Source organism: Aspergillus oryzae, chromosome 6, assembly GCF_000184455.2.
Source record: "Aspergillus oryzae RIB40 DNA, chromosome 6".
Classification (NCBI taxonomy): Eukaryota; Fungi; Ascomycota; class Eurotiomycetes; order Eurotiales; family Aspergillaceae; genus Aspergillus; species Aspergillus oryzae.
The window spans coordinates 939012-966504 of record NC_036440.1 but is presented as its reverse complement, the minus strand read 5'-3'; the positions used below and the strand labels follow the sequence as shown (position 1 = coordinate 966504).

Genomic DNA, 27493 nt, shown 5'->3' with positions numbered 1-27493 from the left:
AGTCACGAACCACTCTTGTAGTCAAGGGTCTATGAGTTATTTGTAGAATCTAAACAGCTAGTTAAGTACTCCATAGACCCGCAATCAATTATTAATACCTAATTATAATGCTATTCATTGAGATGATCGTCATTAGTGCCAATATACGGAGTAGTTGCCTTTCTTCAAACATACTGCCATGCACCCCCACTTGATGTCCGGTACATCCGCTCACTGCAAGACTGCTGACTACCCAGTAGTAGTAAGTTACTTCAAAGCGCACACATTATCCACGGATATTCCTTCACAGATGTCATTCAACTCTTTCACAGGTCTAGAACATGTTCTATGATACTGTAGGCAATAAAATAACCCTCAACACCAGGCACCCATCACCATCATCCACCTGAAACTATTAAACTTCCCACAACGAGGGTCCTGATTGGGGGCTTCGTATAACAAGGTTGCCTTTTAGTCACTTTTTCATAGCTCTTTATTGATTAATTATTAGAGTTGATTACATTTACACAGTAGTGAGTCACCCATGAACTAACTATAATCTGACATACGAGATAAACAGGATATAAGTGGCCCAGAAATTGGGGCGGGGACGGTAGTGTATTTATAGGTGTCCTTAAATATCTACGCTCAGACGTTGAGGACGGAAACGAGTATAAAAACGAAGAAAAGTATACCGCACAGCTAGACTGTTTATTGATCCGAGAAGCATAAAATAATCTATTCGATATGTCCCAAACCGAGAACATCCACGTGATTTCCAAAAAAGATAACAGCCAACATGCCGTTGTCAGTATTGATAATCCCTCTTCCGGTACAAGGCAACTGCCGCCTTCGTCGGTTCGCGTGCGACCGCTTATACTCAGTTTGAGTTCTAATAATCTTTCCTATGCGCGTGCGGGGGAGTTACTTCATTGGTATGTTACGATCTATGGTTTTCAAGGGATATACTAATTGATAAAGGTGGGATACATACCCGGTCCCCAGTGAAGCACCCGCTCCATACAACGACCAATCGGCGTGGGGGATCGTCCCGGCATGGGGGTATGCCACGGTCCTCGAAAGCACGACTGATATCGCACCGGGATCGACACTCTGGGGATTCTGGCCGACCTCAGGACTCCCGACGGAGCTAACGCTGATCCCGGGCCAGCCGCGCGGGCATTGGACTGAGGTGAGCGAGCACCGGAAACATCTCATGACGTACTACAACCGATACGAAGTGGTGAGTGAAGATGACCGGGACACTATGGCTTGGACGGCAGCTATTCGTGCGATTTGGGGCGCCGGCTATCTGCTCAGTGAGTATGTCTTTTCGTCTACAGGAACGCCTGTTCATCCTTACGGCGGTGCGGCTGGGTTGAGCTGGACTACTGAGGATGCGGACTTGTCGTCTGCGGTTGTTGTTAATTTGGCTGCGTCGACTAAGACGGCGCGTTCCTTTACGTATAATCTTTTGTGCCGGCCCGCTGGGTCGGGGCCGTTGGGTGTCTTGCAGATTACTTCTTCGCCTGAGGCTTTGGAGAGGGCTGCTGAGTTGCAGATTGCGAAGCGTCAGACGCCCGCTGGGCCGGTGAAGGCTCTGGCGTATTCGGATGTGGATCGGGCAGTGCCTTGGTTGGTTGGTCTTAAGCCGGCGAAGTTGGTGATTATTGATTATGGTGCTCGGGATAATGTACTCGTGCGACTTCGTGAACTGGTGCAGAGCAATGAGGCGCTTAAGGACTGCAAGGTTGTTATAATCCAAGTTGGAAGCCAGCAGAAGGTCTGGTGTACTCGAGAGGAACGTGTTGCGACTGTTTACTGACAGCCATATAGGTGTATACCGAGGAGGAGGTGCGCGAAGCCTACGCATCTATGAAAGCGCTCGGGAAGATCCAATCCAATGCTTCTACTACCCGGGATACGGCCATTGAGCTTGACGGCCCCGAGGCATTTTTCGATAGAATGGATCTGCGGTGGAAGCAATGGCTTGATGACCGCGCGGCCACGGTCCCTGACATGCGTCTGGTCTGGGGTAAAGGGGTCGCAGGCACCGAGGGGATGTATGGGGGATGGGAGCGGCTGACGAAGGGGGATGTGCGTCCAGAGGAGGCGTTGGTGTATATGGTCTAGAGGGGATCGGGTTGTTTGAGCTAGCAATGGCTCCCTGAAGCCCGGACTGCCCGTAGAAGCTTTGCAACAGCATACAAATGTCTAATATGGAGTACGAGACCCCTGTTTAGTAACACTCTGTTATAACGGTAGAGCTATATGAAATAGTTCTCCACTTAGTCACCCCGTACGTAATAGGAATTGCGGAGCATAGGAGGAAACTCTGGTAGCTCCTATCCGAGACACATTCGCCTTGTGTATATTGTCCTCCAGATATCTTGCCTTGTATCAGCACAGATGACGTGTCTCATAGGGCGAATCCTTTATCAACGTCCGCGCGAGCTGTGACACCTATGTGAACACGAACGCATGAATCCTCCGGGCGAGCAGTTCCACCGTCCGAACGGAAAGCATCCATGCGGGCCAGACATTGCGGGTAGGGCTCCATGGGTTTCTTGGCAGGGGTACTTCATGATAACGACGGTCCTCGCCTACGATGCATGAAACAGCATTGCTGACGACTCCTTTCAATTAATGCGACATAGATGCGGGGGTATGCTAGGCGATCGTCATCTAGATAGGAAACTATACTAGTACCCGAGCAGTCCAGGAGATATAATAAGAGTAATTACGTGTCCATTCCGCATCACTGTTTCCCGATATAAAAAGGGGATGATGGCCGTTGACCCATGTGGCGGCGAGAATGGTGAAACGTTCTACTATTCAGGAGGGAAGCTTTGACATATTCAAGAAGGATCATACGTCAGCTTGTCGGCCTGGGAGCGGAATCCGGTGGCAGCGTTAGGGCCGTGCATATCACGTGCATCGCCCTGCCAAGAGACGCAATCACGCAAGCCGTGTGGAGGATGTCGTGATGATGAGCGTGCCCCGCCACGTGATCCGGCTGCGGGCTGCCGAAAAGCCGTTTCTAAGGCGATATCAAACTGGTTTCACTCGTTCGGCATTTATCGGTGATAAAGTGCCTGTCGATCCGATCTCGCAGATGTCTTTGGACTTACAGGATAGAACAATAAACAACAACAAAAAAGGAAAGAAAAGAAATGTCACCTTCGAATGTAACTGTACTTCTTGAGTTTCTCTTAAAGTAATAAGGATTGTCTCGAATGAAGAGTATTCGTGAATAATTCATTAACACCCCTGAAAATCATGACTCGTCTAGGTTTGATGATCCTGGGAATGGCCGTTTGGTCTCCAGTTGAAGGACGTGGTCCTTGGAGGCTCGGGGATGGTCTTGAATGGTGGGATATTTTGTCCTTGAGTTGAACTGTTTGGAGATATGCAGTGGAAAAAGAAAAGAAAGGGACTGAATGGGTTTAAAAGTGTTGTATGTTGTAGGAGGATTCTTGGCTAGTATAGAGTAAGTATTGATAGACGGCATGAACGAACCAAGGAACAGGTCAGGATTAAAGGATACTCTAAGCAAAGTTTTAATTTAATCCATAGAAAAATACTCAACAAGAAAAATAGAAATCAATTGAAATTATCTAGGAAGCCTCCTCGGACAAATCATCCTGATAGCTGATGTGTTGACGTTGAGAACTCCATAAAATGCATACGTCGTCCAAGGAAACCCAAGAGTTTGGAGGCTCCACAGCCTGACGACTTCACTCCGATCCTTATTATCCTCTTTGGCTGGAACAAGGCAATTCGCCTCGGGGTTCGAGAACATTTGCCTTTCTCCTAGGAGCTTTTCCATTCATTCACCTAATTGAGAAGTTCCTTGGATTGAACTTTTTATTTTTATTTTTTTTATTTTTCATTTTGTCGGATTCTTTTAAATCAATTTCTTTTTCCTTCTGGATTCCCCCCCCCCACTATTTCCGCACGTCCTTCTCCCCCTCTACTCTTACTACTCTCCCATCCCACCAGCTTTTTCTTTTTAATCTCTCCATACCCCCCTCTTGTGTTTCTCTTTCTCTTCCACCTTCTTTTATACATTAAATTGGTCAATCCATATACACATACAACATGGCCAACAGCCCTCACGGTGGTGTCCTGAAGGACCTTCTTGCCCGCGATGCTCCCCGCCACGACCAGTTGGCCGCGGAGGCGGAGAGCCTGCCCGCCATCGTCCTCTCCGAGCGTCAGCTGTGCGATCTTGAACTGATCATGAACGGTGGCTTCAGTCCTCTGGAGGGTATGTTCTCAATCGCAGAATGATGTTTTTTCTTGGTTGTATTGCGACAACGCTTGGCACATGGCTGGGCGTGAAAGTTGACTCGGTGGCTGACTCCGATATCTCCCCGCAGGCTTCATGAACCAGAAGGATTTCGACGGGTATGCTGCGCTCTCCCTATTCGCACCAAGAAAACCAATTGTAATTCAAGACCATCAACAATGAGTCTTGGCAGAGGTCTTAGAAATTATGATTACAATTGAAGCCACACGCTGCCAAAACAATCCGCTAACATATTGCGCCTGGTTAGTGTCTGTGAGAACTGCCGTCTTGCCGATGGCAACCTTTTCTCCATGCCCATTACCCTTGATGCCTCCCAACAGGTCATCAACGAGCTCAAGCTGCAGGCTGGCTCTCGCGTCACTCTCCGCGACTTCCGTGATGACCGCAACCTGGCCATCCTGACCATCGATGATATCTACCGTGCTGACAAGTGAGTGCTGCCCTCTTGCTTTGGAGCGCGGTTTTGCATTCGGTCAGGTAATGCGGATGACTGACAATTGATTTTTTTTCTTGGTTTAGGGAGAAGGAAGCCAAGCTGGTCTTTGGCGGTGATCCTGAGCACCCTGCCATCAAGTACCTCAACACCAAGGTCGAGGAATTCTACATTGGTGGAAAGATCGAGGCTGTCAACAAGCTGAACCACTACGACTATGTTGCCCTGCGCTGTACGTTTTGTCGCCGGCGCGAATAGATGTCCTGATGTTGAGTGCTAACACGTTTTAGACACCCCCGCAGAGCTGCGCATCCACTTTGACAAGCTCGGCTGGTCCCGAGTTGTCGCTTTCCAGACCAGGTACTTTCATCAACCGTTAATGACGATCCCTGTGTAAGCTTGTGCTAACGGTCAACTGCAGAAACCCCATGCACAGAGCTCACCGTGAGCTGACCGTCCGTGCGGCTCGTGCTCGCGCGGCTAATGTCCTGATCCACCCCGTTGTCGGTCTCACCAAGCCCGGTGACATTGACCACTTCACCCGTGTCCGTGCTTACCAGGCCCTCTTGCCCCGCTACCCCAACGGAATGGCCGTCCTTGGTCTGCTCGGCCTTGCCATGCGTATGGGTGGTCCCCGTGAGGCCATCTGGCACGCCATCATCCGTAAGAACCACGGTGCTACCCACTTCATCGTTGGCCGTGACCACGCCGGTCCCGGTAAGAATTCCAAGGGCGAGGAGTTCTACGGCCCTTACGACGCTCAGCACGCCGTCGAGAAGTACAAGGACGAGCTGGGTATTGAGGTTGTCGAGTTCCAGCAGGTCACCTACCTGCCCGACACCGATGAGTACAAGCCTAAGGATGAGGTTCCTGCCGGTGTGAAGACTCTGGACATCTCCGGTACCGAACTGCGCAACCGCCTCCGCACCGGTGCCCACATCCCCGAGTGGTTCTCTTACCCCGAAGTTGTTAAGATCCTGCGTGAATCCAGCCCCCCTCGCCACACCCAGGGTTTCACCGTCTTCCTTACCGGTTACCAGAACTCCGGCAAGGACGCCATCGCTCGTGCTCTGCAGGTCACCCTGAACCAGCAGGGCGGTCGTGCTGTCTCTCTCCTCCTCGGTGACACTGTCCGCCACGAGCTCTCTTCCGAGCTGGGCTTCAGCCGTGAGGACCGCCACACCAACATTCAGCGTATCGCCTTCGTTGCCAGCGAGCTGACCAAGGCCGGTGCTGCTGTCATCGCTGCCCCCATTGCCCCCTACGAGCACTCTCGGAAGGCCGCTCGTGAGGCCGTGTCCCAGCACGGTTCCTTCTTCCTGGTCCACGTCAACACTCCTCTGGAGTACTGTGAGAAGACCGACAAGCGCGGTATCTACGCCAAGGCCCGTGCCGGTGAGATCAAGGGCTTCACTGGTGTTGATGACCCTTATGAGGCTCCTGAGAACGCTCACCTCACTGTCGATGTCTCCAAGCAGTCTGTTCGCAGCATTGTCCACGAGATCATCCTCTTGCTTGAGACTGAGGGTTTCTTTGACCGTGCTTAGAGCCAAGGTGTTTTGGAATGGGCTTTTTGGTAATGAATTTTAAAGTGATTTTGCACTAAGTGTTGAAAGATATCATAGAACGTTTTTGCTTTAATGGACTATCTTTGATTCCCACTGATACTTGAAATTTTGAGAGTTCTTGGTAAACTTACGGAGTATTGCTGGTATGATAGCGATCGGTGCGCACGTATTGGCGACGTAGAAAAAAAGCATCTATTTCATATGTTTGAATCATACGTATGTTCTCGCAAACTAAATATTTGTTACTGGTGCTTTAACCTGCACGAACGGAACTAAATCTCAGAAAATCCGCGGGCAAAAATGCAATGCAAACCATGCAAACAGACCTCCCAATTTCCTCCAACCACAGAAAAGCGGAATTGACCGTCCTCAAGCTCACCAACACAATCGAAAGCATCAGAGATGCTACCTCGTCGCCTACCCAGTCGGCTACCGGGGGCCATCCGGGCAACTCGGATACCTGTCCACCACAGTCTACGCCATCCCTCTCGTCCATTCACGCAAAAGTCCCGACTCGAACTCGTAACACCTCCGTACGTCAGGCCACAGCTACCCTTCCTCTCACCATTAGCGAGCAGTCGCCCTGTGCCGCCCTTGTCAATTCACCTCCGACAGCATTTCGCACGATTGATCTCAACCGAGAGCCGCGAACATTACAAACAGCGTCTTTACCGCGGTCTCCGAATCGGCCTGTCGTTCTATGCTATCCTGGTCTTGTTCCAGGTGATCAAGCTGGGCGTTTACCAGGAAGAAATCGAACATCAATGGCCCACGCCGCCAGAATGGTCGTGGAAGAGTAGGTGGTGCTTGCGCTCTGCGCAAGCCCTTCAGCATCCTGAGGATATTGGGAAGTTGATGACTAATTGGCCCATGGTTGCGGGGTATCTGAAGGAATTGTTAGAGCGATTGGAAGATCCGGTTGGTGAAGGGAAGGGCATTGTTGAGCAAGGCGATGGCGGGTTTTTGGTTGAGGGTGTTGGGAAGACTGGCTTTGATGTGTCTAGTAAGAGTGAGCCGTGGCGGAGAGGATACTTCCAGGCGCTTATGGGTGCTGCGAAAGCGGCGGAGAATCTTGAGGGGTGGTTGACGGATCGGAAGCAGCGTATTTCTGCGCCGGCTGAATATGTTGTTGGTCCGTCAAATCCTCGTCCAAAACCTATGCCTGCGGGTCAGAAGAAGGTGCCCCGGGAGGAGGATTGCGAGCAGGCTTCTCCGAGCCCGGAGGTCTTTTACATGAAGATCCTGACTACGCGTGGATTTGATACTCGGCAGAAGCTTGATGCTGCTCTTGCTTATGCGGACTGGTTGGATTATAAGGGTCTGCAGGATACCGCGAGTGATATGTATAATTGGGCTATGGATATTGCTGCCTCCGGGTCGCCGGTTGACGCTGGGAAGGTGGTGGATGTGAAAACGGGAGTTCTCAAAAATGATGGCAAGGCCTTACCATCGGAAAATATTCTGCGTGTTTCGACGGCGCTTGCAGTTTATCATGCCCGGCACAACAACCTTCCTACCGCTCTGTCTATCTTTACCTCCGTTCTGAAAGCCCGCCGTTCTCTACCGCCGCCACCTCCTGGCACAATTATGCCGAAACTCCCATCTCTACACAAGTCCAAGGACCCGTTCCGTTATCTTTTCGACTCGATTAAAATCATACTAGTTCCTGTGGAATACCCAGCACCTCTCCCATCGGGAAATGAACCGCCGCTCCGAACTGCCACCTCCGCCTGTGACGAGGCAGGGCTCATGACTTACATTGGCGAGATTATCTACGCCTCATCCTCCAAAAAAAAGGGCCTTGCCTGGACCCGCGACGCAGTCGACACAGCCGAAGCCACCATGCTCGAATTAGGTGAATCCGACCGTATCCCCCGACACCGCTGCGCGGAGTGTCTCCGCGTAGGCCTAGAGAACTGGAAGACAATGGTCTCCCGACTTGTCGCTAAGGCCGAAAAAGAAGAGCAGGAGAGTATCCAGAACGCTGGACGCTCTTGGTTCGGCGGCCAGAAGCAGATCGAAGCCAAATCCGTGGAACGGAAGAGATGGGAAGCTGAGAATTTGATACTTGACGATCGAATCCGGCGACTTTGGCCAATGATTGATGGGGAGTCTGGGCTTGAGGGCATTGCGCCCAATAGCTCATTGTTTGTATGATGTTGTTTTTGAGTGAGAAATTCTTGTCTTCTTGAAGGGGCGATTATACCAGGAGTTTGGGGCGAGATTGGCATCTTTTGGTCTTGTCGGTTCACACAAAATGCCTGTATATTTACTGAACATATTTGCATAAGTCATACGACGTTGAATGTCATCCATAATAGGTTTTACGGTTTCCTTTGGGTTAATACCTCAATAGCGGGAAGTACAGCTGCAGGCTGCGCTGCATGAAAGCGAGGAAGACGTGGTATGATCACTGCATCATATCGTTAGTGCCCTGTTTTCGATCCCCAGTAAGAGTCTCGATATGGCATTGCGTGCTCAAATAATTCGGGGACATCATTATAGCGATGATTTAGGTACGGACTACTCCGTAGGGTACACAGTACATTGGAGTGTTCTCCGAAGCGACGGGGCATAAATCCATTTTCCATTACCCAACAAGTTTCTTATTATTGCATCTATCCTTGCCTGACCCCTCTTTCGCCCTCGCTTAAAAGGAAATGAAGAGAGATAACCTGCATTCAACCATGAGATAAGTCCAATCGAATGGCGGTGTTCGAGCACTGCAGAAGTGGGTCAAAACATTGACTGTGTATGTCGTGATCTCCTCATTCCATGAGCCGTATCGTCGCGCGATTGGCTTCTGCTATCAACTGTTGCATCCCGACGGAGCTCCACATGCGACCCCAACCCCAATGGGAGAGATAGAGGTACCATCCGGTCTAGCCGGCGAGATGAAATAATCAAAAGTTGATATTACCACGGCCAGCTTTGGGGTTGGGCCCGCAGTCGGATCCCCGTCGGGGTATCTGAGCTATCCACATTGACCTTCCTGATCGAGAAAGGATTGACCCTAAGCTTGGAGTCCATCAAAGCTTCTCCGAAGTAAGCCCCAATGCTTGTAGGTGCTTAGTCTCCTCTGTCGTCTTTCCTCGGGGACAAGCTTCTCCACCTCCTCGTGATGTGAATCGATTGGTTTCTGCCTGTTTTTCTCGCCGTTTAAAAGAGCACGAGGCCCCTGTCGATCGGTCCTGAGGTTGCGCTCACGGGTTCCTTGTTCAATCTGGTAAAATTTACCCATGATGCGTGCGGCAACGGCTATCGCTTCTCTTTTGCTGGTCGGCTCTGTCGTCGGCTTGGAGAATCCTCATCGCAAAGCTAAGGCCGTTCAGCGAGCTCACCAGCATAAGACGGTGTTGCCTCGGGCAGTTCCAGTGGCTCGGGAAGATGATTACAAGTACTTGACTAACAAGACCGAGAGTTAGTGTTCGACAATCTTGATAGTCGAGTTATTAATGCTGATGTTTTCGTGTGCTGTGTAGGGTTCCTTGTCAACGGCACTGGCATCCCAGAAGTGGACTTTGACGTCGGAGAATCTTATGCAGGTCTCTTGCCCAACTCACCCGCTGGGAATTCCAGCCTCTTCTTCTGGTTCTTCCCCTCTCAGAACCCGAAGGCGCAGGACGAGGTATGTATTCACCGCCAGGATGACAGAGTAGCCGTAGTCCATTAATTCTAACAACCCTCTAGATCACAATCTGGCTGAACGGTGGACCAGGATGCAGTTCTCTCGATGGATTGCTGCAGGAAAATGGTCCCTTCCTTTGGCTTCCTGGAACTTATAAGCCTGCTCGAAACCCATACTCGTGGACTAACCTAACGAATGTGGTGTATATCGATCAGCCAGCCGGAACGGGCTTCTCCCCTGGACCGTCTACCGTGGATGACGAGGAAGGCGTTGCTGCCCAATTTAAGAGCTGGTTCAAGCACTTTGTCGACACCTTCGGCCTGCACGGTCACAAGGTGTATCTTACTGGTGAGAGTTATGCCGGGCAATACATTCCGTACATCGCTTCGGCAATGTTGGATGAGGAAGATGAGAAGTATTTCAATGTGAAGGGTATTCAGATCAATGACCCTTCAATTAACGATGACTCGGTGATGATTTATGGTATGTTTTGCATGTCTATTGACACTCGCGTTGATGCCTATTCTGACAACCCCACAGCCCCGGCTGTTAGACACTTGAACCATTACACAAATGTCTTCGCTTTGAACGACACATTCCTGGCAGACGTCAACTCCCGAGCGGACAAGTGTGGCTTCAACAAGTTCCTTGATGAGGCCTTGACTTACCCGCCACCCAAGGACTTCCCCGTCCTTCCGGAAATCAGCTCGGAGTGCGCTATCTGGGACGACATTGTTGCAGCTGCTTACGATGTCAACCCTTGCTTCAACTACTACCACTTAACAGACTACTGTCCTTATCTCTGGAGCGAGATGGGCTTCCCTTCTCTTGCAGGCGGACCCAACAACTACTTCAACCGCACTGACGTCCAAAAGGCCCTTCATGTCCCTCGCACGGATTACTCCGTCTGCGGAGAAACTACGATCTTCAAGAATGGCGATCAATCTCCTCCCAGTGCCCTGGGTCCCCTTCCCAGTGTGATTGAGCGGACGAACAACACGATCATTGGCCACGGCTGGCTTGATTACCTCCTTTTCCTGAACGGATCATTGGTGACAATCCAGAACATGACTTGGAACGGTGCTCAAGGGTTCCAGAAGCCTCCTGTTGAGCCTCTTTATGTCCCTTACCATTATGGTCTGGCGGAACTCGCCAATGGCAATGCCCCCGAGCCATTCACCTTGATCGCTGGTGCAGGACTTCTAGGCACAGCTCACACCGAGCGTGGGTTGACTTTCTCCAGTGTTTACCTGGCTGGTCATGGTAAGTTGAGAATCAATATGAGCTGCTGATAGTTTTCCTGGATTATGGTGCTGACAATAAGCGCAGAAATTCCCCAGTATGTCCCCGGCGCGGCATATCGCCAGCTGGAGTTCTTGCTTGGTCGCATTGAGAACCTGCAGCAGCGGGGAGGATACACTGCATAGATGTATGAGCTTTACCCTGAATAGACCACTTCAATGTGTATATACAAAAGCCGAGGTATATAGGAAGTCTTTTAATAGCACACTTAGATGGAGAACAAAAGTCACGTCGACATTATCTCTCTCCAGATTCAATGTTCTTCTCACTCATTACGGGAAAATCATAACGAAATGCGTAGGTAAGTCTGCGTGCCTTTCATCGAATCCTAGAATAAAGCAGGCTCTTCGACTTTACGAAAACGGAAACTTGCAGCGCCGCGTATTTTGGAGTATAGACTTGGAGGCTTAACAGACGCAATTGACCGAGCTTCGGCTTTGTTTATAGCAACGTAGAACGATCCAACTATATCGTTAACATCACTGATTGCTAGCAAGTGACCTCTTTTGTGCGCAGTATATAAGGTCATTGCACTACCCGGGTCGCGGCTAATGATCGCATTGGCTGGGTGGTAATGGGTGGACTCGGAGTCCATTCTGTGGATAGCGGAAATATGCAGTTTGGCAAAAGGTGGGAGCTTTCGACGCTTTGTGAGGGCTAATCTTCGATATGCAGTATGGGCAAGAAGAGCGTGCCTGCTGTTTTGTTTGATTGTGTGTTTGTGGCTCATGGTGCTGTGCAGGTGGCCTTGTGTGGATGCCAGACGTAAAGAGTCCTTCAACTGGACGCTAGAGAAGATCGTCCCTGGACTGACTGTGAATGCATTGTACTGGTCGCTTAAGCTGTCGCTGCCCATTATCTTCGTCAGATCTAGTGGGCTGACCTGTGTATGCTCATCGCATCCAAACTGCGTCGTGAGCCTGAAAGACAGACCGGCGTTTGTGGCCTCGCAGACCATCCAAACCAGCGGGATGTGGCTGAGACTATAAGTTTCATCGGGGTCTAGTGGTACGAGCCCCCCGATGTCCTATTGAAGTTAGCAAAAAAGAAAAGTGTGTGTTCATAGACAAACAGAATACTCACAGCATGACTACCTGGAAACCAGACTTGCTTGAGTCCTTTCATAAGCAGTCCACTGCCGAGCTCTTCATTCAGGAGAACTGGGCGTAATTCAGCCCGACATTCGTCTATGGAGACCGCATGACAGATAGTACTGGCTGATTTAGAAATCTCCGTAGTTGTAGAGATTCGTTCCCCTTCTCTGCCCAGATATTTGGATTTGACAACGACAGCATCGAATAAACCAAGAAATGGGATCCTATTGGTTGGCTTGCTCAGCTTTTCTCGAAAACCTTTCATTTGAAAGTAACTCTCTCTCTCCTCCCACAGCTTATCAGCATCGGTTCTCAGCGCATAGTTGTTCCAGCTTTGGTAGATGTCCCAGGCAGCCTGAAAGCCCCCGTTAATTTCAGGTAAGACTCCAATATAGTCGACCATTCTTGCGAGTGCTTGAGCTATGTAAGCCCCACTGGAAAAGCCGAAGAGAAATATCTCATCCCCAATGTTGTAGTGGTCTACGAGCCACTGTTGGATGTAGTGTTAGTGCTTCGGTATCTTCTAGTTTCATAAGATAACTTACACTATATCCATCACCCATACATGTTTTGAAGTCATCAGGACGGCTAAAATTAGCTCGTTGGTAGTAACAAAGCTGGGAGCCGTTCGTGCCATAAAGCATCTTATGTATTTTCTCGATGTTAGACTGATGATTCGCTCCATGTTTATGGTTTCCTCCGTCGAAACACAGGATTACCTTTTTCGGGCGCTCTCCTGACTGCGATATCTCTCCGCGGAGGCGGGATTCTGTGTAGCGATAAGGTTTACGCTCATGCAGCAGAGAGCTCCCTCCCTCACCAATGGATGTCTTCATCACATAGATCGTTTGAGCCTTGACATGACGTATTCTCCATAGAGGAACTCTGCTGGGCCCAGAGTTATATCTCATATACTGCAGCTGTCCGCCATGGCTGGGGAGCAGATATATCCCCGCAAGGGCTATGTAATCTAGCGAGGTGTCTTGGCACTCAAGTATAAGTACATCCTTTACCACTAGGCTGTGGTACAGGGGTAAATGTAGCTTTATACCCCGGTTAGTTATCGAGAACGGAGCAGAATCCTTCTTTGAAAAGTAAAAAGGTACGAAATCTCCAGAATGCTTGAAATCAGCAGGCGATCGCGCAAGTAGACCAGTTGCAGATCGGTCAAATGATTCACGTGCTCCCCATGCAAACAGTGTCTGGTCGGCTGACTCCCTCATAATCTCTTCCTGCAGTCTTATGAAAGCCTTCTCGCCCTCTCCGTAGAGCAACGGCATGTTAACGTGGAATATCCCCATGAGGCAGTAGGCTATATCCTCAACACGTGTCGTCTTTCTTCCCGAAGCCCATGACATTCGCCTGGCAATACTGAAATCGGACAACTGTGCTGAGCCTCTCAGTATCGATTCGTCTATGTTGGTGATACTATGTATCAAGGTACACCAAGATTCCCTCGAGCCTATCTCACTCCAGTCATCTGCAAGAAAACGCACGTCCGATGGAGCAATGAGCTCTTGAAGGGTCCAGCCTCGCTTGAAGTACACACTGTTTCTAACTTTGGTTGACAAATCAGATTGGTTATTGTCCGGAGAGACATCGCGTAGGTAAGCATAACACCGTCCTGCCGATTCATACCATCTGAACATTGAGTTGATTGCCTCGGACAGCTCAGCGCTACTTTCTTTGTTGATACAACAGGTGTCAATCCAGGCATACTCAAAGCCATCCTGGTTGGCTACTTTACAGATGTTCTCCACTTTTCTGTAGCCCTCCGTATCATGGTTCTGGTTGAGGAGTATGTCTTGGAACGTAACTTCGTCCTTGCCCCATCGGTGCGAGAGAACCGCGTAAGGCGGGATTTCATCTGCGAATTCTTCGAGCTGTAACCGCTCTGTGTGAATGAGACGCATTGTTGATGACAGTGCAGAGCATGCAAAGGAAGAGAGGTTGGGCTTCTTGTTTACGGCGGGCATATCGTCTAGTCTCTTTGGGGTATGGTTGCTTGACCATGTGACGTGGCGGACTACGGCGACTGAATCTAGCTTACGGTCAGCCTGTTTTCTATCAAGTTGTTTAGACTGTTCAAATTAGGTACTCGGACAGTTTAGACTATTCAGGCCGCTGAGGGTATTCAAACTCAGTAAAGTTCCAAGTTGAACGGAAGCTAGATTTACTCCACCGTACCCATAGCTCCTCTCACTATCAGTCTGAATACATCTCTACCCTCGAAATACTAATAAGGACTGCCAGTGCAAGTTGCCGACCAGGTCCTGGTAATAGGAACATACCAAGACAAGATCATTTGTTGGCCCCCTCTATATGCAATACTTCCAGAGACTTCCCCAAACTCCCCTTAAGTCTATTGCGTTGACATGATACCGTCCGGCTCAACTGATGCTACATGTGGATGCGACTCGAGTGTCATCACCGCGCCATCAGGAAAAGTCACACTGTGAAAATAGTTGGAAGACGATTAGCTGAGTCTCTTAGAGCACGGACTGAGGACACCCACGCAAAGCCTTTTATGAGCGAATACTCGTGTGTTATTTCACCACCTTGGTCTCTGACATGTTGTTTTGTCCTGGTTCAGGTACCCACAGATTAGCCAATATTTCATGGCGTCAGTATATGAGATTTACTCTTCAATCTCCTCAGCCGATGCGTTTTCCTTGCACGTAACCTGCCAGAGTTGAAGAACGTCAGGAGAGAGAACAAAAAGTTGTTTTCAGCGGCTATATAGAAGCTGGAGACTCACAATGTATGAAGGCATATTGTTCAAGAGTTGGTTGGCCCTAAGTGCGAAGATGAGTTTGTGAGGGTACAATGTTGGTGGAGGATGAAGTCCGAAAGTTGGGAGGGGTAAATAGATTGCGGGGATTTGGGCGCCTTAAGTAATTTCAGGCAGATTCACCATAGTTTCTGCCGCAATCGAACCTATAGGTTTCACGTGTTCTGGATCTATTTTCCGGGAATAGAGTGATAAGAATGTGGTTGTATCACTGACCAGAGGATTATTCTAATAGTTCATAATAGTATACTACATTTTGTAATGTAAGATGTTATCTACTAGGTAACCAACAGGAATCTAGCCAAGCGGCCTAGTAAGAAATACAACGAGGATTTTTCTCTCGCTCTAGTTAAGTATCTCCTCAGCTCTGTTTTCAATGTTAGCGGTATTGACACCAAACCTGAACCAGATATGCCGTAACTGTACAGCGAAACTCAACATCGGCGCCCAGCTCTTACTTCCTTCAAATGTTTCCGTGACCTATTGCCAAAGAAACACTAAGAGATTCACAGATAAGTAGTAACAGAACAAACTCTATTCTTAGAAAGAATACCATACACAGTATAGTACCAGTGCTCATAGAAACCGTTTCCATCTATTCAGAGATTTTCGGCGCACCCAATCTCCGGATTCGAACTAAATATCTTCTCTTTAGCGTCTCTCAATAAGAACAGAACAAAGCTCTGATCTGAAGGGGTGATTCCCCTCGCTGTCATACATTGATTACATTCGGAAGCCTAAAGGATAAAGTTGATTAGTGAGATAGAGCTGATAACTGGGGCCGAACTAAAGTCACCTGCACATTGAAGCATGAGTTCATGTTTTTGGTTCTAGCATCCTGGTCTTGATCTGTGTACGGCGCAAGACAGCTTTCCTCGATGCTTTTCTCAAAACGTTTAATGCACTCCTCCACGGCTGGTACGGCTTGTTCGGCCTTCTCTGTACCTTCTTTTATAATAGAAAGTACACATTGATTATAGACGTCACCGCGTCTTTCAATTCCATCACGCAAAGTAGCTCTTCTGTTAAAGCCTGCAAAGACCAGACTGGTAGTTGTGAGGAACCAGAAAAGCTGAATCTTCATCTTGATATTCACCACGGTCTATAAAGGTTATAAGAACAATAGTGATTTTTGAAGGGGGGAAATATAACTCACCTTGGTGGAGTTAAGTTTGTGGAAATTCGGAATACCTTATGAGAAGTAGTTTAAGCGTAATTATCGTAAGAATACTTAGGATAACGAAGATGAGTCTCCTTATAAATCATAAAACTCGGTGGGATAGAAAGAATCTATACATTGACCACTAGACTAGATAAGGTTTATTGAAATGATCATAGAATATCTTTGGGTACCAAGAAAACACATATCGTTTTTATTGAACGATAATTCCTAATTGGGGATGGATTAACGTACTCTATTGGCTAAAACTTGGGTGTGGCATCCAATCAATATTATTGGAAAGCCACTTAAATAGTGTAGTTTATTCTTAGCGGTGTACGTATAGCTGAGTGTCCAGGATTGGCAATTTACTACGAATAGATGAAATAAATAGATTTCACTTTTGATGCAACTTACATTGCTGATAGTCTTGATAACCCGTAGTGGAATATTGCCACTAATTGTTATTATTTTAGCTCAGCTGAACTGTACTAGGTTACCAGTGATCACACCGGTGACCGCTCCTTGTGAGGGTCCGCTAAGCCGTATAATGAGTTGAAAAGACTATTGTTTGACACGACTTTGACCCAGCATTTTGTATTAAAATGTATAATCTATCTAAATCGGGAAGGTGATCAAGTCATCTTAGAAGTTTTGCATAAAGATGGGGTTGAGAAATAAGGCAAACTACATACAAACAGGGCAGATAATAACCACGTGCTCCGAAACCGTCACAAGAAAAACGAGAAGTAAAGTTATAAGCTCTAAGAATAACAACAATAATCAATATAGTTATAACATTACTACACTAGTATGTCAGGTGTTGTAGAATATGACCCACTTTGAGTGATCTGGAACCGTGGAACAGGCTTCACGTTGCTACTTTAATTGTGATAGGGTTCTATAGCGTTCTTGAGCTGTTACCGGATTGCTAGATCCTACAATCTCACCGCAGTGAGTCAATCACATAATAAATAAAGTTAAGGTTGTCGAGAAGTATCTTACATTTAGTCTTGATCTTTCTAAAGAAATTCAACAAGCCACAGCTTACACACCACCCTCCTTCTTCGCGCTAATATTCGCCCCATCCTCCGTAACATCCAAAGAACTACCTAACGTAGCAGTCCACTTCCTCACCAAATGCCCCTTCAAGATAATTCCCGCCATAATAAGATCCACAAAAACAATCAAGAAAGCCCCCATGCCCCACATCCACCCCACTCCCACAGAAGACTGCCACTGCGTAACAATAAACACAGACATCAAGCCAAACGAAACCCGATACGCGTTCAGCGACACAGAAGCCTCGACGGGGTTGTTCAAGAAACACTCAATGATATAATTATAGCAGACCGGGAGGGCAAGCAGGGCCCCGAACCAGATGAGGAACGAACCCAGCGCCAAAACCATGAAATGGAGGTGATATTCGAGGCCGGCGCCGTAGATCCCGAGGCCGATGGGGAGGATGATGCTCGGTAAGATGGTGTTTGCGAGTCGGTACTCTGTGTGCCAGGTTCCGCCGCGGCGACGGGCGAGCCAGAGAGGTGTTTTGTCGTTGAAGAAGAAGCCGTAGACTTGGGCGCTGATGATTCCTACCCAGGCTGTCATGGTGAAGAAGGCCATTTGGAGCGAGGAGAACCCGTATCCGCCTGCTTCTTCTGGGCGTTCGAGGTAGGTTGCTAATGTGGAGGCTTGCATGATGGGGAGGCCGAGGGCGATGAAGATGTAGGTTCCTGTTAGGAGTGTGATGGGGGTGAATGTGATTTGGAGGGGGGTGATTGCTTTGCGGACCTGGGGGTACTGTTAGTTATATTGGATCTGGGTAACTAGGGCATAGTTGGATGTTCTTGGGGAAGGCTTACGAATTCTCGTCCCTTGCCCGATGGCTGTGTTTTAGTACCCGGCAAGAAGGTGGCGATGCGATTGGCAAACCAGCCCTTGGGAAGGGGAGCACGCTTCGGCATTGAAGGGTCCCGGGGAAAAGTAGTGTCTTCAACGAAGAAGAACACAGCAAGGACGGCCGCGCCCACGGGGCCCAAAGTCCACCAAAAGACATAGTTCCAGGGCTTGTGCTCCGCAATGAAACCGCCCAGCGTGCCACCGCCGACGACAGCAAAGATAATAAGGACTTCGAAGATGGCAAATGCCTTACCCCGCTGATGCAGATAGAACATATCCATGATGTAACCGCTACCCAGGATAGCAGGAATACCGCCAAACGTACCACAGAAGAGTCGCGAAATGGTGAAGGAGATATAGTCATTTGCACCCGTCATCTCGGCAGCCCAAATCTGGCAGGCGAAGATAGCCACCAGACTCCAGAGTACCACTGAACTGCGACCGATGACAGCCACGAGAGGAATGATGAAAAACGGACCTGCGACCCATCCTGCTAGACCAGCCGCAACCGAGTTTAGTAGGTCGGTTTGAGTCTTGTGGTATGCTGGGATTTGGTAGACGAAGGTGAGTTGGTTGGAATTAGGCGACATCTGGCCCGCGAAACCGGCCAGACAGATACTTGCGAATATGATAATTTTCTTGCGCATGGGCCAGTTCTGGAGGACTGTTAGAGAGGCGCATCGCGATATGGTAGGTCAGTACATACCAAAGGGTCTTCCGGGTCATCGCTCGGTTGAGGAATGAGGACAATGCCATTGTCATTCCTTTTCGAATATTCTGAAGATTGATCGCTTCCAGTTGCGATCCTCACATCCGGCGAGGGATGCTTGTCCTCCTGCTCCATTGCAGACATGGTAAACGAGCAACCAGTTGCAGAGAGCTTACCCGGCGTTGACAGGGGAGGGGAAAAAAGCAAAGTTAATCTATTGGAAGGATTTCTTCTTCATGAGCTGCAGGACATGTGATTTATACTCGCATTGTTGGTTTGTAGATTCTATTATTCATTCAAACCTTACTTGCAGGGATTATTTTTATACTAAATGAAATTCGAGCGAAGCGAAGAGCAACCCCTGCATGATGACAATATTATCGATGTAACCTCGGCCATAGGTTCACGGCGACATGGGGTCCGCAGCGCCGGTTCATCAATCGCCTGTCTCAGGTAGAAACCTCTACGCAGCAACTTTATTGGGTTTCGAACGCGGCCCCTTCTTGGAAGCTTACTTGCGGACGGGCAACATTCCGCGGATACTAAGAGGGAGACGGTTCGCGGTTAGGGTTTGTTAGTGCACGAGCTGGCACGGAGCTAAGACGGGTTAGCAACGCTTATTACTGATCAGGAGGAGTGCTTGCACTGCTTGGCTCTTCTTATTGGACCGCCAATACAGTTCCGATGGAGCACTGATACTACCTGATGCTCCACCATACATTGCCAAGAACAGGCAACGGCGTAAATTATCCTGTCCAGTTTACTCCGAGTACATCATTATACTAACTGGAGTGCCTGAGATTGGTCCGTGGTCATGTTTCAATTTCAGATCGTATCGTAAATCTATTGTGCGTTCTAGACGTATCTCCTTTCGGTACTCTCCTCCGAAGTTGGTCTCCCATCCATGTCACTCTCCACGGTATGCCCTAGCGTGGTAACTACCTCAATGGAGGTGGTTTTCATAATACCCCGGTCATCAAGACGAAGTTGAGATTCACTGTCCCCACCAAAGTCATCTCTCTCGTCTGGGTCGTTTCTAGTATCAAATACAGTATGCCCCCATTCGATTCGCGAGGTTCGTCCGGTGCGCGTAGTCCGGAGTGGTAGCGAATGTGATTTGTCACGAGAATAATAGTTTGTAGTCACGGAGTTATGGCCGAGGAGTGGCCGGACAGAGGGGGCGGCAGCAGCGATAATGCCAAACGTCGCTTCCAGTCTGCGAAGAAGACAAGTCAGCATCACTTTATTCTTTTGCAAGCTGGTGGAGTATCGGTTAGTCTGTGACAACTTACACTGCCCACATAAATAGGTCAACAAGATCCCCTAGATAATACCATCAATCCTCTGTTCAGTTATACAAGGACGAAGCAGAACGTAAGAAGAAATATACTCACAAGTTGGATCTTCTGTTGTCATCAAACTAGGAACAAGGACAGTGCGAGCAATTGCAAAAGCGCCGCTCCTGATATTCCCGCCATTCAGTCAGCTATGGATTTCCAAATATTCTGTTCTCAATATCATTTACTCACGCGAACCCCAAGGCCATGATCCCGCATATGCCCACCTTTACTCGCTTAGGGAGTTTGATGTTCCATAGAAAAACAATTGGCAGAATGGACAACGCAAAATCCGTTGATGCAGCAATCGCTATACATCTTGTGTCAGGTTATACCGTGATCAATTGGGTGGGTGTCGTACCTCCTTGGGTGATTCCAATCGCATCGATAGCGTTAGCCGACCAACAGTGTCCTTCCACCGATTTATCCCAGTTAAGTTCCACGGGGGTACATTGAGGAAATATAACGGCGGCGTCGAGTACGCTGGTAATGGTGTTGAAGGCGATAAAGCACCAGAAGAAGACCCTCCATTTCTTGCTCGTGAGGCTAAGGACAACAACTGTTAGCCACAGCATGCTCGTGGTCAATATCCCAGTTTCAGTACTTACAAAAGTCTCTTTAGAAACAGACTAATTGAAATCTTGAGGAAGACAGTTGTGAAAATTAATAAAAATTCGCATATCCGCAAGAGCTTCATGCTGTAGGTCGCATGGTCATGGCCCACGTATTTAACGTGTCGTCCAAAACCATATGAGGTTGCTCCAAGAACCAGTCCCAGAACAACCAGTTGGGTCAGCTGGTGCGACAATGGGTTAGCCAAGGATAAAGAGTATGTACATTCAGGTAAACTCGAGATTCACCATCGCAAAGACATTGAACCAGTCATCCCAGGACAACATCCGAATCATGTACCGGCGCACATATAGTCGCAATAATGTGAGGATTAGGGCAATTATAGTCGTGGCAATGGTCGGTACAGTGACCATCGTCGCTCTAGAGACGTCGCCGTCATCGGATGGTACTGTTGACCTCTCCATGAGGTATGATGATCTGTGGTGACAGTCACAGGGGAATCGGGAGCGCTTATCGGGCGAAGACGGCCATGATTTTTTTTATTGCCAAGACAGAGAAGCACAAACAAGAACGAACTAAAAAAAGAAGAAAAAAAATAATAATAATAACATAGTCTAGCAAGGGCAAGGATTCGTATGAACACAGGGATACCCTGTCGAATGACCACGAAGTCCCGTAAGAAGCTTTGCCGAGGCTCCCCTTGCACGTGTACGTGTCTTGCCCTTGCATTGCAGCGGAGGAATGTTGGCTGACACCGACAAGAATTTCTAATTAATTACATCCAGCGTAGGATTAGGCACACACAGTCACACACACACATAGATCCAAATTCAGCTGAACCGGGTTCACACTCCAGCGTTGGATCTCGTCCTTTTGTTTCGACCCCACACGGCCCGGGACGCCGTCGAACTTTGACCTCCACCCGGTCCCTGTCATGGCGCATCGGCCGATACGACGCTCTTATTTCAAACATGCGAATCGCTGTGCCCCTCGTGGAGTTCCTCTCCCAGATCCCTGTTCACATTAATAACGCACATATTAAGTCTGGCCCAACCACCCGCCTCCCGGCTCTTTCGGATATCTCCGCTGCTATATTGCACATGCAAGGCTGGCTGAGCGTATTTTGATTGGAATTACTAAGGTAAATGATCGCTACAAGCGATGGCCCAAATCATGCCACGTCCTGGGCCTGCGTACGTTTATTAAGTTGTGACTGTGACTGACCCACGCTCCACATAGCCCTTTTCAGTATCTTAGCCTGCAGGAGCACCTTGATCTCGACGCACATTCCCTGTGTGATAGTCTCAGACAAAAGCTTAACGATCATTTCCTGAACTGGATCGCGAAAAAGAAAAGGAAAAAAGTAAAAGAATTTGAAATATTTTTGACTTCGAGTCCAAAATGGGCAGCGTGGAATCAAGCAAGGATTTTACCGTCACTATTGTCGGCGGTGGGATTGGTGGCCTGGTGCTTGCCGCCGGTCTCCTACGACGCAAAGTGCCCGTCCAGATCTACGAAGCGGCGTCCGCCTTCGCTGAGATCGGGCTTGGCTTGTCGATTGGCCCTGCCGCTCACCGTGCTATGCCCCTCATTGACCCGCAAATCCGAGAAATCTATGACTCTCTCGTCACCACTCACGCAGATAGCCCTGGCTTCGAGCACTTCCGCCAAACATGGTTTGAGATCGTATGGGCCAGCGGCGACCGTGAGGGTGAGACGCTGATGAACCTGAAGGCGCTTCCGTCCGGGCAGACAACGTTGCGCCGAGCGGACTTTCTCGATGCACTAGTGAATCTAATTCCTCCCGAGATTGTGCAATTCGGGAAACGGCTTGACAGTCTCGAAGAGACAGCTGAGGGTGTGTCCTTGCGATTTGATGATGGCACGACAGCCGTCGCTGATGTCGTCGTTGGGTGTGATGGTATTAAATCCAAAGTGAAGGAGTCGATGCTGCCAGAAGAGTCCAGGGAGAAACAGCCCCAGTACAGTGGAATGTACGGGTATCGCGCTGTGCTGGACATGGACGAGATGGTGGAGGCTGTCGGCGAGCAACGTGCGAGGGTGTCCACCATGTATGTCGGCAACGGGGCATACGGTATCTCATATCCGATCATGCGGGCCAAGAAAGTAAATTTCGGCTTATATATCTTGAGTGAGAAATGGGATTGTGACACCTGGGTTCGGCCGGCCAAGAGGGAAGAGATGCGACAGGATGCCAGTAATATGGGCAGATACGTGAATGCCCTCATTGAGGTATGGAAACAAGTCCTAGTCCATTCTGACTGAGAATCAGCTAACTTGGTCCACTTAGCGCATGCCCGACCCCTCTCAATGGGCGATTTTCGAGCATCCGCATATCTCCACGTACTCCCGGTCTAAGGTTGCCATCCTTGGAGACGCCGCACATGCCTCTACACCGCATCAGGGCGCTGGTGCCGGACAGGCTATCGAAGATGCGCATGTTCTTGCTGAGCTCCTCGGAGATGCACGTGTTACTAAGCCAGAGGATGTTGTAGCTGCGTTCAAGGCGTATGATGAGGTCCGACGACCGCGAAGCCAGAGGGTGGTTACTAGTAGCAAGGAAAATGCGTACCTCCTCTGTTTGTGCTTGGATGGTGTAGGTGATGATGAAGAGAAACTCAAGGACACGTGGAACCAACGCCTTCGCTGGCTGTGGGATCTGGATATACAGGAGCAGGCGGAGGAAGCCAGAAAGAAGATGGTCGAACACATGCGAGCATGAAAGAGTATATTACGAGTATATAACACACCAAGTTGCCATCAGGTAAGTAAATAAGGAATACCAGCAGTTTCAAGAAAAGCTCCTGTAAATAAGAGCATGACCAATAGTCAACGAATCTTAGCCTCTTGTTTCCCACCGAAGGACTAAATTAGGTGTGGAACCATACCCAAACCCACACTGACAAGCGCATATGTTGCACATGTGCATCGTTTCTGAGAGGCACGATGTGGGTACGGAGATTGACATGGTGCATGACAGATCACCCCGTTTCTTCGGGATCAGGAAAGTACGGATTGACTTGTCTATACATAGGGTCCATGCGTCTCCCCACTGCAAGTAATGTAGCTCACAGGGGTAAGGATAGTCAATGCATGCTTTCTATCGGATCTCTGGTACAGCGGGTCCATCTAGTAGATCCATGCTTAGTTGACCCATAGTAGGTATAAACACGCATGGATGGTTCGTATTTAAACGTTTGGTGAATTCGACCAAGTCACATATCTTGTGACTCTAGCTCACATTCATCCAAAGCGCCAATAACACGATATAAGCTTAATATGTCGGATACTAGCTGATCGTTTCGTAGAGAACGCCTCGTAATAAGGTATTTGCTGTCCGTTAGCTTGCAGAGGCGGACTCACAAGATAAATACGTGAGAAGCCTATTTTCGTTGGTAGACCAAGATATAGCTGGAAGCTCTTCCGCTAAAGCAATGCTACTGTCGACTTTCCAGCGCCTGGATAGCCGTGCAACCAAAGTATGTTCGATTCTTCCTGCTTAGCTTCTAACACTCAATCCAGGACTTAAGCTCGGCCATTTCTATGACCCAGCTGCACGTACCAGGGGTGTGGGCTCCTTTTCTCCGCTTCAGTGTAAAACTAGAATATGACTAACCGTGAGAAGTAGGATATCATTCTGGTGGGTGCTTTAGTCCCATTATATAGTCTGCACGTCAGACGAAGCCTTCTGTACCAGGGTCGTGGTCAGTCAATTGGGTATACTGTCGGGCCGCGGATAAACAATCCACTGGACTACATTACTATCTGATACGAGATGCATGGTAAATTGAAGTAAAACTAGAAGGGGATATGCAGGCAAGTGGATAGTGTCATTCCTTTGTGAGGCAGTGCACTATAGAACGAGGCCGAAAGGAAATTCACACATAAACAGAAGGAAAATGTAACAAATCTACCCTACGTACTGCACCCCTGGGATTTATTTTCAATGAATATTACTGTGCGACAAAGAGATTAGAGATGCTTTAGTTCAATGAGGTTTTGCCTAGATACAGCTAGATACCCCACTGGGGATTATCAATTACATTATATACTGATTAACTGATTGGTATGTGAAATGATAAAAAAAAATAAAATACCCATTTAGAAGGAAATTTTACTCTCTCACGTCCGGCATAGCTCATCATAACGCATGAGGCGTCTAAAAGCGAATACACCTATGAGCGCTGGATTGGTTCTCGAGATAATCGATTATCCCGATTTTGCAGCCCGACGTTCCCAGCGGATTCGTGCAGGCTTCATCGGCCCCGAAAAAAGCGATGAATAATCGGTGTCAGGTACACCTGTCTGTCCATCCAGGTTTGAAAACCGCAGGTGACGCACCATAGTGGCCACAATCACAGCCAGATTAAGATAGGCAAATTTCTCCCCGATGCAGCGGTGGCGTCCCGCTCCAAAGGGGAGATATGGACTGGAAGTGCCCTTGGACATTGCGCCGTATCCGTAGTCGACTATGTCATCCTTATTGTTTTCCTGAGGTGCCTGTGTTTCCCACCGGTGCGGGTCCCATGCCATGGCATTGGGGAAATATTCATCGCTCAGGGCTGTGACTCCTGGTGCGGCGAGCAAGACATGGGAGGTAGGAATAACGTAGGGCGTGCCAGGAACCGGGAGCGGGTTCTTGACTTTGCGCAGGAGGGAGTGAATGGACGAATGAAGACGGAGGGTCTCTCGGATCACATTTTGGTGTAGCGGGAGGTTGTCGAAGTCCTTGTATTGTAGCGGAGCCAGACTGCCGTTAGGACCCGTGCGCTCGAGGTTGGCCAGCTGCTCTTGGTAGAGTTCCTCGACGACCGCGGGCTGGGAGGCCAGGCGCAGCATGATCCAGGAACTAATTGAAGATGAGGAGTGCTGGCCAGCCATCAGCAGCGTGATCATGATGTGGGCAATCTCTTTATCCGGCAATGGCTGTCCGTTCTTGTAGGTGCACTGCATCAAGTTTCCAATCATATCTAACTTCTCCGGGACGTTGTCACCGGCATTTCGCCGCTTGTTGATAATATCAATGTAGATAGCACGCATCCGAGCATGGGCAGCATCGCGTTTCTTATTATGCGGGAGGGGGGCCCAGGGTAGCATGAAGTTAATCGGGGTAAACCCCTTATCCAAATCGTGGTAGAGAACCGCAAACTCTGTCGTGAGTTTAGACCGCACTTCCTCTCCCTGCAAAGCGCTTCCTGCAGTAAAGATAGTGATCTCCGCCATAGCCGCTGGGATATCCACCTCCCCCGATGTTCCGTGGAAATTGGGGGACATGGCAAGATAGTCCTCGACCTCCTTCTCAATCAACGGCACGTGAGCCTCCAGCGCAGCCTGGGAGAGACCGAATTTGATGAACTTCTTCTGTTCAATGAGCTTGGAATTGGGGCAATCATAAACCACATCCGACCCGAATACTGGCGTTGTCAAGGGGCTGTACACCTCCTCCGCGTTCACGTCTTTCAGCTTGCCATTGAGGATGAATTCGTTGCCCTGCGTGCCCAGGTACACTGTGGTGGGACGTCCTAGGAGAATAAAGGTAAAGATGTCGCCGTACTAGATTATTTGAAATCGCCTCCCTATTAGCTAGCCACCATCACACAGCAGTAGCATGGGTGTTTCTTACCTTCTCGCGACAGGAAAAGAAGAACCCGTACGGATCCGTTCCATAGTGGATTGTGCTGCCGATGAATGGGATCCAGTGGAAGACCAGAGGCGGCCTAGTCTTGTTCAGCATGCGAAACAGGAATTGATAGGTGACATTCAGGGCCATGATTGCCACAAAAGCCAGCAGGGCATAGGCCCCAATCCGAGGCCAGGACATGGCGATTTAACGGAAGTCGGAACCAGTAAGCCGCAAAAAGCAGAAGAGAAAAGCAAATCAGAAAAGGAGTGAAAGACAACGAAAGAAAACTGTACAATTGGGCTAAAAGGAGAGCGAATAGAATGAAGTTGGAGGAAGCACAAAGAGCGACACATAAGCGTGGTCGATACTACCTTGCACGGAGCGGGTTGGAGGAGCATTTTGGCAATCCATTGTGTTTTCACTGAGGTCCCTATGACCAGACATTACCAGGCTGTATGGTATAATCTAGTATGGTGGTATCACTGCCTGTCCCCCTGCATATGTGTCAAGACACCCTTTGTTTCTTCGTAATGCCAATACACTAGTTGCATCCCCTAGCCGCTTGGCCTCCCTCGATTTGGCCGCATAAGAAAGAAGTCGGGATCATGTCCTTGAAGTGACTCACGCAAGTGTATGGTACCCAGCATTTCGGGATGTAAGACCTGTTTGAACCGAGCCAGCGACATTTCCGTAAAAAGGGTGTCCTGTTCCCAGAAAAGGACATAATTAGGGCTGCATTCTGCATGGGTAAAGCGGAATGATAAATCGTACCTTGAGTACCATGGCAGCTTGAACCACTCCCTTAATAAGCTTGGTGGCACAGGAAATGGCCCGGCTGATATCGTCTCCAATGGAGATATCACCACGAACCACCTGCACTGTCAAGTCTAGATGTTGGGACCGAGTGAGTTCATGTAACTCCTGCAGCTGCTTCAGGTTTGTCAGCACCATTGCGGGAGAGGAAGATAAAATGACGGGCCCCACGAGAGACCATCCATGTCCTAGTTCAGATATTAGCCGAATTTCTGCTTATCAGGGCAAATCTGACGAGAATAATGGGGAAAA

At 48.9% G+C, this 27493-nt stretch overlaps 9 protein-coding genes across 9 annotated transcripts; 5 read left to right on the top strand and 4 right to left on the bottom strand.

Annotated features, from left to right (window-relative positions):
• Positions 1-726: 726 nt before the first annotated feature.
• Positions 727-2112, top strand: AO090020000348 (DUF2855 family protein; the record flags this gene model as incomplete). The annotated part of the gene is made up of 3 exons (XM_001824627.1): positions 727-914; positions 961-1762; positions 1816-2112. 3 exons carry the CDS (start codon positions 727-729, stop codon positions 2110-2112), a joined length of 1287 nt encoding a protein of 428 aa, XP_001824679.1.
• Positions 2113-4080: 1968 nt separating this feature from the next.
• On the top strand, positions 4081-6271 carry sC (sulfate adenylyltransferase; the record flags this gene model as incomplete). Its single annotated transcript, XM_001824628.1, has 6 exons — positions 4081-4249; positions 4362-4389; positions 4539-4721; positions 4811-4956; positions 5015-5084; positions 5146-6271. 6 exons carry the CDS (start codon positions 4081-4083, stop codon positions 6269-6271), a joined length of 1722 nt encoding a protein of 573 aa, XP_001824680.1.
• Positions 6272-6694: 423 nt separating this feature from the next.
• AO090020000350 (uncharacterized protein) lies at positions 6695-8449 on the top strand (the record flags this gene model as incomplete). Its single annotated transcript, XM_023238042.1, has 1 exon — positions 6695-8449. The coding sequence occupies one exon, from the start codon at positions 6695-6697 to the stop codon at positions 8447-8449; it is 1755 nt and encodes a 584-aa protein (XP_023092804.1).
• Positions 8450-9534: 1085 nt separating this feature from the next.
• On the top strand, positions 9535-11347 carry cpdS (putative serine carboxypeptidase (CpdS); the record flags this gene model as incomplete). The annotated part of the gene is made up of 5 exons (XM_001824630.3): positions 9535-9712; positions 9775-9920; positions 9983-10403; positions 10461-11183; positions 11250-11347. 5 exons carry the CDS (start codon positions 9535-9537, stop codon positions 11345-11347), a joined length of 1566 nt encoding a protein of 521 aa, XP_001824682.3.
• A 739-nt stretch (positions 11348-12086) lies between these two features.
• AO090020000352 (uncharacterized protein) lies at positions 12087-14229 on the bottom strand (the record flags this gene model as incomplete). Its single annotated transcript, XM_023238041.1, has 3 exons — positions 12087-12092; positions 12306-12671; positions 12862-14229. The coding sequence occupies 3 exons, from the start codon at positions 14227-14229 to the stop codon at positions 12087-12089; spliced, it is 1740 nt and encodes a 579-aa protein (XP_023092805.1).
• Positions 14230-17313: 3084 nt separating this feature from the next.
• Positions 17314-19018, bottom strand: AO090020000354 (uncharacterized protein; the record flags this gene model as incomplete). The annotated part of the gene is made up of 3 exons (XM_023238040.1): positions 17314-18066; positions 18129-18821; positions 18872-19018. 3 exons carry the CDS (start codon positions 19016-19018, stop codon positions 17314-17316), a joined length of 1593 nt encoding a protein of 530 aa, XP_023092806.1.
• Positions 19019-20399: 1381 nt separating this feature from the next.
• AO090020000355 (uncharacterized protein) lies at positions 20400-20786 on the bottom strand (the record flags this gene model as incomplete). Its single annotated transcript, XM_001824633.3, has 2 exons — positions 20400-20521; positions 20573-20786. 2 exons carry the CDS (start codon positions 20784-20786, stop codon positions 20400-20402), a joined length of 336 nt encoding a protein of 111 aa, XP_001824685.3.
• Positions 20787-22185: 1399 nt separating this feature from the next.
• On the top strand, positions 22186-23527 carry AO090020000356 (putative salicylate hydroxylase; the record flags this gene model as incomplete). Its single annotated transcript, XM_001824634.3, has 2 exons — positions 22186-23037; positions 23096-23527. 2 exons carry the CDS (start codon positions 22186-22188, stop codon positions 23525-23527), a joined length of 1284 nt encoding a protein of 427 aa, XP_001824686.1.
• Positions 23528-25014: 1487 nt separating this feature from the next.
• Positions 25015-26626, bottom strand: AO090020000357 (cytochrome P450; the record flags this gene model as incomplete). Its single annotated transcript, XM_001824635.3, has 2 exons — positions 25015-26358; positions 26429-26626. 2 exons carry the CDS (start codon positions 26624-26626, stop codon positions 25015-25017), a joined length of 1542 nt encoding a protein of 513 aa, XP_001824687.1.
• Positions 26627-27493: the final 867 nt, after the last annotated feature.